General features: G+C 43.0%; 1 protein-coding gene across 1 annotated transcript in view; it reads left to right on the top strand.

Moving 5' to 3' along the window:
* LOC311045134 (retinal-specific phospholipid-transporting ATPase ABCA4-like) overlaps positions 1–13228 on the top strand; it is a gene marked incomplete at both ends in the record, with an annotated part of 110528 nt that overhangs the window by 6269 nt on the left and 91031 nt on the right. The window contains 4 exon segments of the mRNA XM_084056944.1: positions 1079–1276; positions 7311–7394; positions 11314–11554; positions 12730–12869. Coding sequence (XP_083913070.1) covers positions 1079–1276; positions 7311–7394; positions 11314–11554; positions 12730–12869 — 663 coding nt within the window.

The following is a 13228-nucleotide window of genomic DNA, read 5'->3' as shown; positions in this document are numbered from 1 at the left end:
TTTTTTTGTGGGGGTGAGCAGTACCGTGAGGCGATGGACTATGAATTAAGTACGTTGGAAACGTACGTTATTGTTAGTATCAGCTGAGAATGCAGGTGTCTATCCCCGTCACAGTGCGCTAGACCCCTGGGAGATGGATTGCTGAGGTGCGTAGCGCCACACCTACCATCAGCTCCCAGTATTTCCCGCACGACTTGTCACACCTAAACCGTGCTACTCATAACGAGTTGGTGGTGGCCAGGATCAAACCCATGACCTTGTGGTCCAATAGCTAGACCTTTGCCGACTGAGCTATACCTGGACACTGAATTAGGTTATGTTATGGTATAGTTATAGTCTCAAGGTCCGAGGGATGTTAAATCTGAAAGACTAATGAGGATGGTGTATAACGAAGGAGACGGGACACCGCGGAGGGCGTGGGTTCGAATCCCACATCTGACACCATGTATAATGAAGGAGACGGGACACCGTGGAGTAACCTAATGTCAACAAGATTACTAGTAACCAGGAATTCACGTACAAGCCGATGCCTCATGGGTACTGTAGTCTATGCACTACTGCTACAGACGGGGTCATCAGCCTTACTCGTTTGCACCATCTCAGTGTGCGTGTTGCATTATACACAGTACAGCAGGGGTCTTCAATGTTTTCAGCTCAAGGACCCCCTAGCTGAGAGAGAGATGAAGCAGGGACCCCCTCTATATTGTATAAAATTGTGTTTCAGATTCAGCTTTTTTTGTTTACTTGGTCTGCTCTTTTTTCCCTCTACACCTATACCTCTTTGCCAGAAATAGCCGATCTACAAGCTCACAACGCCTCGCAGCGCGAGGCGCTGTGAGCTTGTAGATCTGCTATTTTTGGCTAAAGTTCTCTTCAGAAAAGGGATGCTAGGGTTCAAGTGGTTAAGGAAAAAAATGATATATCACACAAAGATTTGGCGGACCCTTAGTAACTCTGAGGACCCCCTAGGGGTCCCGGACCCCCTGTTGAAGACCCCTGCAGTACAGAATGGTTTTTTTTGTAAGTAACCGTGTTTAAAAAGTGCGATAGAAATAAGGTTTTCATGTCTCTCCTGTAGTTTGCCTCTGGCATTCCAGACCTGCAGCTGAAGGACATCGCTTGCAGCCAGGCCCTGCTGGAGCGTTTCATCATCTTCCCCAGCCGCAGGGGTCTGTTCGGGGTGAGGAACGCCATGTGCGCCCTGTCCCCGCAGAGGCTCCAGAGAGTAGAAGATGTCCTCTACGCCAACCTGGACTTCTTCAAAATCTTCAGCCAGGTCAGTGGGTTCCGCTAGGGTTCCACTTCCTCAAATCTGTCTGTCCGCTTCATTGCTTTCAGTTTTTACGCAAACAGCACGTGTTGCTGTTATGGGAGAGTGTGTCTACTTCACTTTTCTTGCCCACTTACTGTGTTGAGGTGCAATAGATACTGAGACACTGTGACACAGAATCCTGTAAGGGTTTTTTGTATTGAAAAAAAAACGTCATGCCCCCGTTTTGACAAATATGAACGGTTTCCATTCCATGAGATTGTACTACCATTATCTAGCAGTTTTAATTACCATACTGAGCAATAAGTTAGTTAACAAGTTTCATTCATAGTTAGATTCCTTAGAGGGGTACCTCTATCTCTATATCAGTGGTTCTCAAACCTTTTGGAACCAAATGGACAAATGTACACTCTCAGAGTTCTGAACTTGCAAGGGTTCATTCAGTTCCTATCTATCAATAATTAAGCGGCAGACCCCCTCAAGGACCCCTGGGGGTCCCTGGGGGGTGGATTAAGACTCAAGAGGCCCGTAGGCCTGTAGGCGCTTGGGTGGCGCAGTGGTGAAAGACCCTGCCCACCACTATAGATGTTGTGGGTTCAAATCCACCGTGGTGCATCCAGTAGCTGTCATTGAATTCATGGAGATTATTAATTTTTTGTCGAATTCCTAAGTTAATCATTTTATTGCAAATAGAATTACAAATTACAAAAAAATATTAGTAATCAAATTATTGGCTAAGGAATGTGACAAAAACAAAACAATCTCCATGAATTCAATGCTCCATGGGGTGTGTAATTGATAGAAAATAAGAAATGTTTTGGGTGAACTACTCCTTTAATGCCTTGGGCGTGAGAGGTGGTACGAGGCTGGAGCTTGTTGATGCCAACACATGTACTACATGTGATGCATGTGAACCGTGGCTGGTTTTAGCCATGTGCTATGTGTGGTATGTGCTTGCCTGTCTGGATTTATATTCATATTGGTTTTGAAACTACCTGGAGAAACTCACATGAGAAACATATATGGTTGCTGTAGGGGCAGAAACCTCCTATCTCCATATTTGAACTTTCTGTGTACCGTACTTGATCATACCACATCAAAAAGCATCAAAAGTAGCAGATCTGCAAGCTCGAGCTTGCAGTGCTAGTTTAGCTGTTTTTGAATTTGAATCCTGAAATGTGTGCTGATGAGTTACCACACACACACACACACACACACACACACACACACACACACACACACACACACACACACACACACACACACACACACACACACACACACACACACACACACTGCCAATATTCAGACCCACACACAGATCATTATTCATTGCTGTGGGGGGTTAAGTATTATCGATTGTCGATGTTTTCATCCAACCTGTTGTATTCCCCCCGGTTACCCATCCCTCTCTCTCTCTCCATCCGTTTCTCCCACTCTCTCTTTGTCTTCCTCCTATTTCCACCACTGTATTCCCTCCCGTCTACCCTGTTTCCTTTGTGCCCTCTTTGTTCCCTGGCTTTAAACCAAAGTCATAATTACAGTCCATATAGGCTCTATATGTGCTGCAGTCTATATTATAGAGTATGGTGCTTGTCTGGGGTGATTGATGTAACCAGATGTTACCGGATGGAATACAGCATATAAGGAAGCACAAACAAAAACACCGCAAACACATTTTAGACTACGCTTTATCATCTATATGCCTTAAAAGGGACAACTTGGACGATTTTGAACATGAATGAATCACACAACAATTCCCAAAGCGGAATCCTGGAAAGTCCTTCAGTGTCCGCAAAGCAACGCGCTTCGATGCGTTTCACGTATAGGCACTCTCGAATGGGGGAGCTCTCAAGTGGACACACAGAATACATATTATTATCAGGCATAATATGCCTATTATAGGCATATTATTATAGATATGTCAGATTCGCATGTCTTAACAGCAGAAAGAAATCATTGAAGTTTCCCTTTTCTGCCTTTATTTTGATAGTACAGTGAAGATTGAAACTAAATAGGGAAAGACACGCAGCAAAGGTATAGGTGGGGCTCAGGAATCGAACCCAGGACTCTGGGCTGTCAGGCAGCATCAGAGCCTAAAATCACTGCTGTCGGGGCGGAAACCTTGAATGTCCAAAGCCGTTCCTTTATTATTATTATTTAAAAATATTTAAAAAAGTAGTGAAAATAGCCGATCTACAAGCTCACAACACGTCACATTGCGTGTTAGATCGGCTATTTTAACTGCTTTTGTGTGACACTGTTTGGTGAAGTCATTTATGAAAAAACATAAAAAGTTGAAATATGAAGATACAAGGTTTCTACCTTGCAACGAATGGTATATTCCAGGGTTTTTCAACTGATTTTGACCCAGGGACCACCATCCTGACTAAGAGCAACCTGGGGACCACCACTATTGTGCGTGGTGGGTCCATCATAGACCCACCCCACTTTTTTCCCGATATCCCGATATTGTCCAACTCCTAATTTCCGATACCGATATCAACTGATACCGATATATGCGGGCTTTTTCACCAAAAGTCAACTAATTGTCAGGAAACATCACATATCTAATCAAATAAAATAGCTATAATATCAATACAATATCTAAAAAAAATACAGTGATTTTGTTTGTTTTCAATGAAGTGAGTCCTGTGACTCAATGGTGAGTCCCACTAATCTTAGATTAGATGTTGGCCTATTTGACGGTGCAGAAGCATAACTGCTTTTATGCCTATAACATTAACGAGCGTCAACGAGTGTCAGCTGGACACAGACACACACACACACACACCTGCCCTCTGCAGTGCTCTAATTTGAAAGTGACTGGAGTCTGTCTCATTTCTCAGCAAAAGCCCTTGAATATGATGGAATATGATTAAGGATTACTGTGATTATGGTAAGCTCACATTTCATATCAAACACACCACACAGTAAGAACCCCTGAAACTTATTAAAAGTAAAAAAAAAAAAAAAGTTTTTATTTATTTATTTATTATTCTGAATGCATGGCCAGGGACCACCTGCAATACCTCCGCGGACCACCAGTGGTCCACGGACCACCGGTTGAAAACCCTTGGTATACGCCTCAACCACTCAGCCATCAGTGCCCTGAAGTTGCCCTTTGAATTTATTTGGATGCAGGTGACTCGACTATAACCTCAGGGTGTCGGGGGCTGCAGCATTATCCCACTTAGCCTAGTTGTCATAATGGGCTTAACCACAGGCCCCGCCCCCCTGGCAGCTGACTTGAAAACATGACGCTGTGTGTCAGTGCAGATTCAACGGAAACATCAGTGGTGGATAGTAACTAATTACATTCACTCTAGTACTGTACTTAAAGCGATATGTCACTTTCAAATAATGTTTGGGGTCATTTTAACATCTACTCAGGCTTTTGTGAGCACCCCAGACAGTTTTTAAGTTGCTTGATTCAGTATTTAGATATTTGATATTCAGGAAGGGGGCGTGTCTGATAAAATGTATATCAAATGTCTAAATACTGAATAATGCAACTTAACAACTGTCTGGGGGGCTCACAAAAGCCAGAGTAGATTAGTTAAAATGACCCCAAAACATGTTTGAGTACAACCTTTGAGTCCATTTACTTTACTTGAGTATTTAATATTTGAATACTTCAGTCGACATCTCAGAGGCAAACATTAACAGCAATTATTTGAAAGTTTTAGTTGCTTTGCAGATTTTGAATATTAATACCAAACATGCATTTTAACTTAAGCCCCATTTTATACTTATATCTACAAGCTCATACAGTATAACGCGTCGCAATCACAACGCGTTGTTGTGAGCAGTGTGCGTTGCACTACTAATGTATCCTCTGCAGCAGTGTGGTGTGGACAGAGACCTCTGCGGTTAACCCATTAGGCCCATTAGACGTAAAGCCCATTACTTGTGTGTGTACGTGTGTGTGTGTGTGTGTGTGTGTGTGTGTGTGTGTGTGTGTGTGTGTGTGTGTGTGTGTGTGTGTGTGTGTGTGCGCGTGCGTGTGTGTGTGTGTGTAGTACTAAGTCATGGTCATTGATTCCCCCCTTCCTTCAATCATCACTCTACTGACTCCTCATTCCCCAAGATTCCCCTGTTCCTCCCTTCCCTAACCATCCCCTTGCTCTCTCTTTCTCTCTCTCTCTCACCTCCCAGCCTCCCTCCCTCCTTCGCTCATTGAAATGCCGGTGTGTGTGAGGAGGAGGAATGTGTGAGAGGAAGGATATGCCGTTTGTTTTGGCATTCAGGGTTTCCTCCGTAAGGCCCTTGCACTGTGCCCTGCCCCCAGGCCCTTTCCACTAGCAGCACACCAATATTTAATGCCCCCCCCCCCCCCCCCCCCCCCGCAAAGTAGAAAAGATCAAAGTATGGAATGTTAGCTAATTATGACTTTAGATTCAGGATTTTCGTATTCATTTAATGGGCATATTATCATTGCAATGTTTTATTAGTGTGCCCAGGGTAAAACAGAGAGACAGAGAGATAATGTACTGTATACTACAAACGCACATAATTCTTAGAACCATATGTTAGCATAGCACGCTGTTTCTCAACATTAGGTCCGGTCACGGTGACCACGAGGGGTCCAAATAGACTCTTACAGGTCTGTAAGGATTTTCCAGTGTAAATTGTCTCAGAGACCTAAAAAAAACAAAACAAAAAGGTTGTCAAATCAAATGCGGATCCATGGTCTATTTGCATATCAAACTGGGGGTCCTTGAACCTTGAACAAGGCGCTGACTGGCATAGCAGAAAAATCCAGAGAATCAGTCCAAAAATGTAGAAATCAATAAATGACAAGTCAACACTTGAAGGCTATTAGGTTCAGTACAGGTTCACACAAACATGCAGCTGAGCTGTTGCATAAATGCAGGAGTCTGTCAAATGTATCTTCCATGAGCGCTGGTGGACTTCGCATTAGCATAGCTGGATGTTCGCCGATGCTTAACAATGCCCAGAGCAGAGACAGGCAAGTCCCGGGAATGAGCGAACAAAACTTTAACAACTTAAGTTCTGATTTATACTTGGTTGTACGATGGTGTTGTGCAGCTAAACAAGGACAATCTAGAAGCTCACGATGAGTCGCATTGTGAACCGTTGTGAGCTTGTAGATCGACTATTATTTGAAGTTGAAAGTGGTGTAAACAGCTTCAATGGAGGCACATTTTAAACTGGTCCAGTGGATGGCATAGTGGCCACTGGTGGAAGTCTGTCATTTGTGTAACTGTCCTAGAGCAAGGCATTGCAGAAGAAGTGCACGGCTGCACAGCCAATGAAAACGTTGTTTTCACTTCTTAGTTTGTTTCTTGTTCTTTGCAGGCGACATATTTGTCACATACACTCTCGCCAAGTGCTTTCGTCTTGCCCTGTACCCTATTGTCCAATGTTTCTCGGAGGCAGTGTTAATTTTGTCGACTAAAAACTATGATGAAAAATGTGCGTCACCTACCTTTTTTCTAAAACTACGAGTAAATATACTGGCAATTTCGTCAACAAATAAAAACTAGATGAAAGTGTTCATCTAGTGGAGAAGACATCCAGTAGAACCAAGATAAGTCATTTTATGCTTGGTTGCGTGGGGTTGTCGGCCTCCGAAAAATAGTGTCTTCGACACGTTGTGAGCTTGTAGATTGGCTGTTTTTGGCACACAGCTATGTATACATCAGGCATTATGTCGCCATCAAGGCCTGCTAAGATAAAATGTTGTTGACTAAATCAACTGTTCATTTAGTCGACTAAAACTAGACTGAAAGTAAAACATTTCAGATGACTATGACTAAAACGAAATGACATTTTATTCAAAAGACTAAAATTGTATCAAAATTTGTTGTCAAAATGAACACTGTTTTGTTTAATGATAAAAGATTGATGTAGTGACATCAAAACTAGACTCCCTGAAATTGCATGACCATAGTTTAAAATAAATCTGCTCAGGAGGCACTACTTTTCTTTAATATTTAATGTTATATTATTCAAAAGCTGGGTTATCAATGCTGCCTGCTCAACAGAATGTCTCTTTCTTGACTTCATTTCCCAGATGCCCCAGGTGATGGACAGAGAGGGGATTGACCTGCACCACTGGGGTCGTGTTCTTACTGCGGCGTCAGAGCAGGTCCAGGAGGTAAGTGTCTCCTCATACGTATAGGTCACATGACGTTCATCTCCCCTGCTCCTGCGTTGTGCTCTCTGGTGCGTTGTCGATCTGTTGGGATCACGGATGGCCGGTATTTTTAGCCCTCAGGAAACAAGTCTCTTCCTTCGAAGGTCCCCCCTACTGGAGAAACACTTACACAGAGCCTGAGTGGTGGTGTGTGTGTGTGTGTGTGTGTGTGTGTGTGTGTGTGTGTGTGTGTGTGTGTGTGTGTGTGTGCGTGTGCGTGTGTGTGTGTGTGTGTGTACTATTACTGTACTTTTGAGGGCCAAATGATTCAGGTTTAGGGTTAGGATTAGACATTTAGAAGTTAGGTTGGTTTAGGGTTAGAGTTGGAGTTTTGGCCTTCTAAATCAGTAGATTTTTCTAAAAAGTAAAAAAATAGAAGATGTACAAGCTTGCAGCGAGGTACGAAGTGACGCGCTGTGAGCTTGTATATCTCCAACGCTACAATCTAAAGTGACAAATCCATCCATTACATACTGTACCAGTGTCATGCGTGTCGCGTTGGGAGCTATTTTCGGCTTTAGGTTGAGGGTTAAAAACTGGCAAAAAAGGTAAAAACGGCATTCATAAAATCATGCATCCTAAAATGTCCTCACAAGTGTAGTAGTACAGACGTGTGTGTGCGTGCATGTGTTTGTTTGTTTGTTTGTGCGTACGTGCGCGTGTTTGTGTGTGTCATGCTCTGTCCCGGCCCCTTCTCACTGAATATTACATTAAGTAGTTCAGTTCAATAAAATAGTAGTTCTTTGACCCTCCTGGAATAACCCAAACTCTTTGACCCCTGCTATATCACTTGATGTTTGGCATACTGCATGTATGTATGTATGTATTTATGTATTTAGGTCACAGAATGAATGTAGGGGTGAGCGATAAAAACAGAGAGAGAGAGAGAGAGGAATGGGGTATCATTGGCACATGCCTGCATACCTGCATGGAATGACAATTACTGTATATCAATGCAGAATACATACATACACACGCACGCACGCACATACGCACATACGCACGCACGGACACACACACACACACACACACACACACACACACACACACACACACACACACACACACACACACACACACACACACACACACACACACACACACACACACAGTTCAGACAGCAAAATAACGGTGTGTGCTTCGGCACGTTCTCTGTACGTTCTCTGGTGCAAGAGAGTGCATCCAATCATCATTTTGGTCAGGCGTGAGAGAGAGAGAGAGAGAGAGAGAGAAAGAGAGAGACATTCCTTGGAGGTGACATACAGTATCCTGTAGGTGGGACCTCCATATCACCGTGGTGACAGAGAGGCTGGCCAAGTGCTACCATTCCCCCACCTCTCCTTCCTCGGCTGCTTGAAGTGTGTGTGTGTTTGTGTGTGTGTGTGTGTTTGTGTGTGTGTGTGTGTGTGTGTGCGCGTGTGTGTGTGTGTGTGTGTGTGTGTGTGTGTGTGTGTGTGTGTGTGTATGTGTCTCTGTGTGTTCAGTCCACACATATTTTGTCTTCCTTGTCGTAGTTAGGCGATGAGTCACTTCCAACACAAATTGAACCTCTAGAAGCCGTCTTATCTACGTTACTTTGCAGACTAATGTTGATGCCCATGTGTGATCACTAACTGTGTTAACAGACTAATGTTGATGCCCGTGTGTGATCACTAACTGTGATAACAGACTAATGTTGATGCCCGTGTGTGATCACTAACTGTGATAACAGACTAATGTTGATGCCCACGTGAGATCACTAACTGTGATAACAGACTAATGTTGATGCCCATGTGTGATCACTAACTGTGATAACAGACTAATGTTGATGCCCGTGTGTGATCACTAACTGTGATAACAGACTAATGTTGATGCCCGTGTGTGATCACTAACTGTGATAACAGACTAATGTTGATGCCCATGTGTGATCACTAACTGTGATAACAGACTAATGTTGATGCCCGTGTGTGATCACTAACTGTGATAACAGACTAATGTTGATGCCCATGTGTGATCACTAACTGTGATAACAGACTAATGTTGATGCCCATGTGTGATCACTAACTGTGATAACAGACTAATGTTGATGCCCATGTGTGATCACTAACTGTGTTAACAGACTAATGTTGATGCCCATGTGTGATCACTAACTGTGATAACAGACTAATGTTGATGCCCATGTGTGATCACTAACTGTGTTAACAGACTAATGTTGATGCCCATGTGTGATCACTAACTGTGATAACAGACTAATGTTGATGCCCATGTGTGATCACTAACTGTGATAACAGACTAATGTTGATGCCCATGTGTGATCACTAACTGTGATAACAGACTAATGTTGATGCCCATGTGTGATCACTAACTGTGATAACAGACTAATGTTGATGCCCACGTGAGATCACAAACTGCGATCTCACTGTGATAGCAGACTAATGTTGATGCCCATGTGAGGTGAGATCACAAACTGTGATCTCACAAAGTAGGCTAATCAGGCTCTGCGAGGGCGCTCCATTCTGAACTGACAATGACCCCTGAGGGAAGTTGTAAAAGATACGGGCCGTTTTCTTTTGAGGAGGGAAGCGATACGCGAGTAGACAAATGCTGTTGGTTGGAGGTTATTTCGGTCCTGTCAATAGGAGGATATTTGGTCCACCCTCAACCTTCTCCTCTTCGTTTGAGGAGAGGTGTTCTCTTCTGTTTGTTTATTGTTTCAAACTATTGTTGTCTTGCGAGTGTTTATGCGTTCAAGGTCGCATGACCTGACTGAGTGAAGATCCGTGTAAACTAAACTTCAAAGAGATGTCGTGGACTGTGAAATGGTCACGTGCAGAACCAATGATTGTGCACCCATCAACAGATCCTGATTCCTGAGTGGTGATGTAACTCTGAGGGTCCATTTTTAGACTGAGGATTTGTCAGTGTAATTATACTGGTCAATCTGTGAATCAGCATTGTTGCTAAATTAGACTTGGTACTTACTTACTTACTTACTTGGTATTAGTAATGTGTGTTGAATGGAGTTGATCTACAGTAATAGTAGTAAAAGGGCTACCAGACACTTTTATTGTAACTTTGTATTGTAATCAATACACAGTAAAATCCTCTAAATCTGAGAGTGTACAAATGTAACCAAATGGACCCTCATGGATCCATTTGGTTACATTTGGACACTTTCATATTTACAATTGGATACAATCAATAGCAACCATTAGTAAGCACTACTAAGCAGTGCAATGGTCAAAATCTAGACATAAAACAGAAATAGCAAGCATACAGACAGAAATGTTCCAGAAATGTATCTATTTACTTATTTTTACAGTTAATAAATAACATGTTGCATTCTAAAATATCCTTGATTGCCAGCATTCCTTCTGCATTCCTTTTTGAGTGGTACTTCCGTATATTAGAGAAACGCTGTAATGACAACAGAGTCGCAGCCAAAAAGACTAAGACAATGAATGTTACACAGTAAGACTTTAAGCACCTGGTTGCAGCAGCACAACAACACGGGTCACAGTTTTAGGCCTGTCACAATTATTACATAATCGCCTAATCACAATTTATTTGAGATAATCGCAATTATTTCCATGTTGAAAGATTGTCATACATTTTCAAACTTTTTTCCAAAAATAGCAGAAATAGCAGATCTACAACGTGTCACAAAGCTATTTCCGCTACTTTTACAATGATTAAATATGTAAATAATTTCTTTGTATATTTAAGTTATTTGTCATATCTGCCCTGTGCCATCTTATTTCGAAGCCTAAAAGGAAAACAGAAATTGCATTTTTATTCATATGTTCCATGTTCAATGCCAAAAACACAATTAATCGTCAAGTAAAATGTCATAATGGTGACAGCCTGATGAAGACGTCTGCCGTGTCTCCTTCACTATTAGCTGCTGGAGAGGGACAGCTCCAAGGACCTGCTGAAGGCCGTGTATCCTCTGTTCCAAGACGGAGGAGGTGCGCCCTCCTTCACCCAGCTCATGTCCACCGTGTCGGGTCTGATCTGCGGCCACCCGGAGGGAGGGGGCTCCAGGGTGCTGTCCTTCAACTGGTACGAGGACAACAACTACAAGGTCTTCCTGGGGGTCAACGGCACCAAGGGCCAGGACTACGTCTACGACCCCTCTGCAAGTGAGTGAACAAGTGGAGATCGCAGAGAATAACGCAAAAATAAAATCTCACGACTGAAAATGTAGTTAGGCCAATTAAGTCCTAATCCTGTGATTTGTAAAACAGCGTGAAAGGAGCTATAGCCACACACACACACACACACACACACACACACTAGCTTTGTGATTATGTTTTGGTAGCCATACAGCCAACCAGTAAGAAATTACAGATTGAGGCTTTAACCTTTGCTTTTATGAAATAAAATGCGACGCGTTGTGATGCGACGCGTGACTAATTAAAAAAAATATTAACAGTATTCGGTAACTTCCACACAGTACAGGGGAGAATGTTGTGACGCGATGACACTAGTGAGGATCACTAGTGAGGATCATTAGTGAGGATCACTAGTGATCATCACTAGTGAGGATCACTAGTGATCATCACTAGTGAGGATCACTAGTGACGATGGAGGTGATACCAAAAAAAAGTACCCGGTACTTTTGCCTAATTGAAACCCAAAAACCAAGTGGAGTGGAGTCGAGTGCTCTACGCCGTGGAAAAGCACCATTAGCATGGCCTACATATCTCAATGTATTTTCTTTAGCCAGACAGAAGAGAGGAGGGAAACTAGAATGTAGACAGTGCACACAGAACACAGGAAAAGAGGGATTGTCGAGGATTCTGTCCTAATCCAACTGGGGTTCCATGTGGATCCGGAGATCGTCTTTAAGCACTATCCCAATAGGCTACTAGACATATCTACATACCTATCAACAGAACCTGCCGTACTGCAGCACTGTGGGTGTGACGTTCATTGGGATAGACGTGCTATGTCCTAAAAAACAGATTTATCTGTAAATCATGGGATTTTTTAGCTCAAGACCCAAAAGACTAGAGAAATTGTATTTCTCCCCAGGACCCAAGCTAGTGAAAATAGCCGATCTACAAGCTCACAGCGCGTAGATTGTCTATTTTCACTATTTCTTAAACATTTGTTTTCTAATTACTTTTTAGCATTTGTCTGGAATATTTTGAAATAATAGTGATTAAAAACAAATTGGTGGAAACAAAAAATAAAGGGACACAAATGGGTCCTGACCCAGTGTTTGGGAAACAGTGATTTTACAGTACAGTATGTGTACACTGAACTAATCTGGCATGTTATCAAACCTCTCCTCCTCCTCCTGTCTCCTCAGCTCCGTTCTGTAACAGCCTGATGCAGAGCCTGGAGTCCCACCCCATCACCAGGATCGTGTGGAAGTCAGTGAAGCCCCTGCTGGTGGGAAAGATCCTCTACAGTCCCGACTCCCCTGCCATCAGCAAGATATTAAAGAGTGTAAGAGAGAGACAACGCCACCTCCAGCCCCCCACCACCCACCCTCTCACCTCTGGGGTTCACTCCATCCCTCTTCTTCTCTCTTTCTCTCTCTCGTTTTCCACCCACCATTCTTAATCTTCCCTTTTTTTACATTTTCTATAGTTTGTACTTATTTGTGTCTATCCCTTTGCTCGTATCTCCCCCCTTTACTGAAGTCTCTTGATACCACAGTGCATTTCTGTGCCTCTATCTCTCATTCTCGCTCTCTTTCTCACTCACTCCCTCCCTCTCTCTGTCTCTCTCTTTCTGTCTGTCTCTCTCTCTCTGTCTCTCTATCTCTTCCCCCTCAATCTGTCTCTCTGTCTCTCTGTCTCTCT

This window comes from Gymnoscopelus microlampas (assembly GCF_963454915.1).
Source record: "Gymnoscopelus microlampas genome assembly, chromosome: 5".
Taxonomy (NCBI): Eukaryota; Metazoa; Chordata; class Actinopteri; order Myctophiformes; family Myctophidae; genus Gymnoscopelus; species Gymnoscopelus microlampas.
The sequence above is the reverse complement of the archived record's forward strand: the minus strand, read 5'-3'. Positions and strand labels throughout refer to the sequence as shown.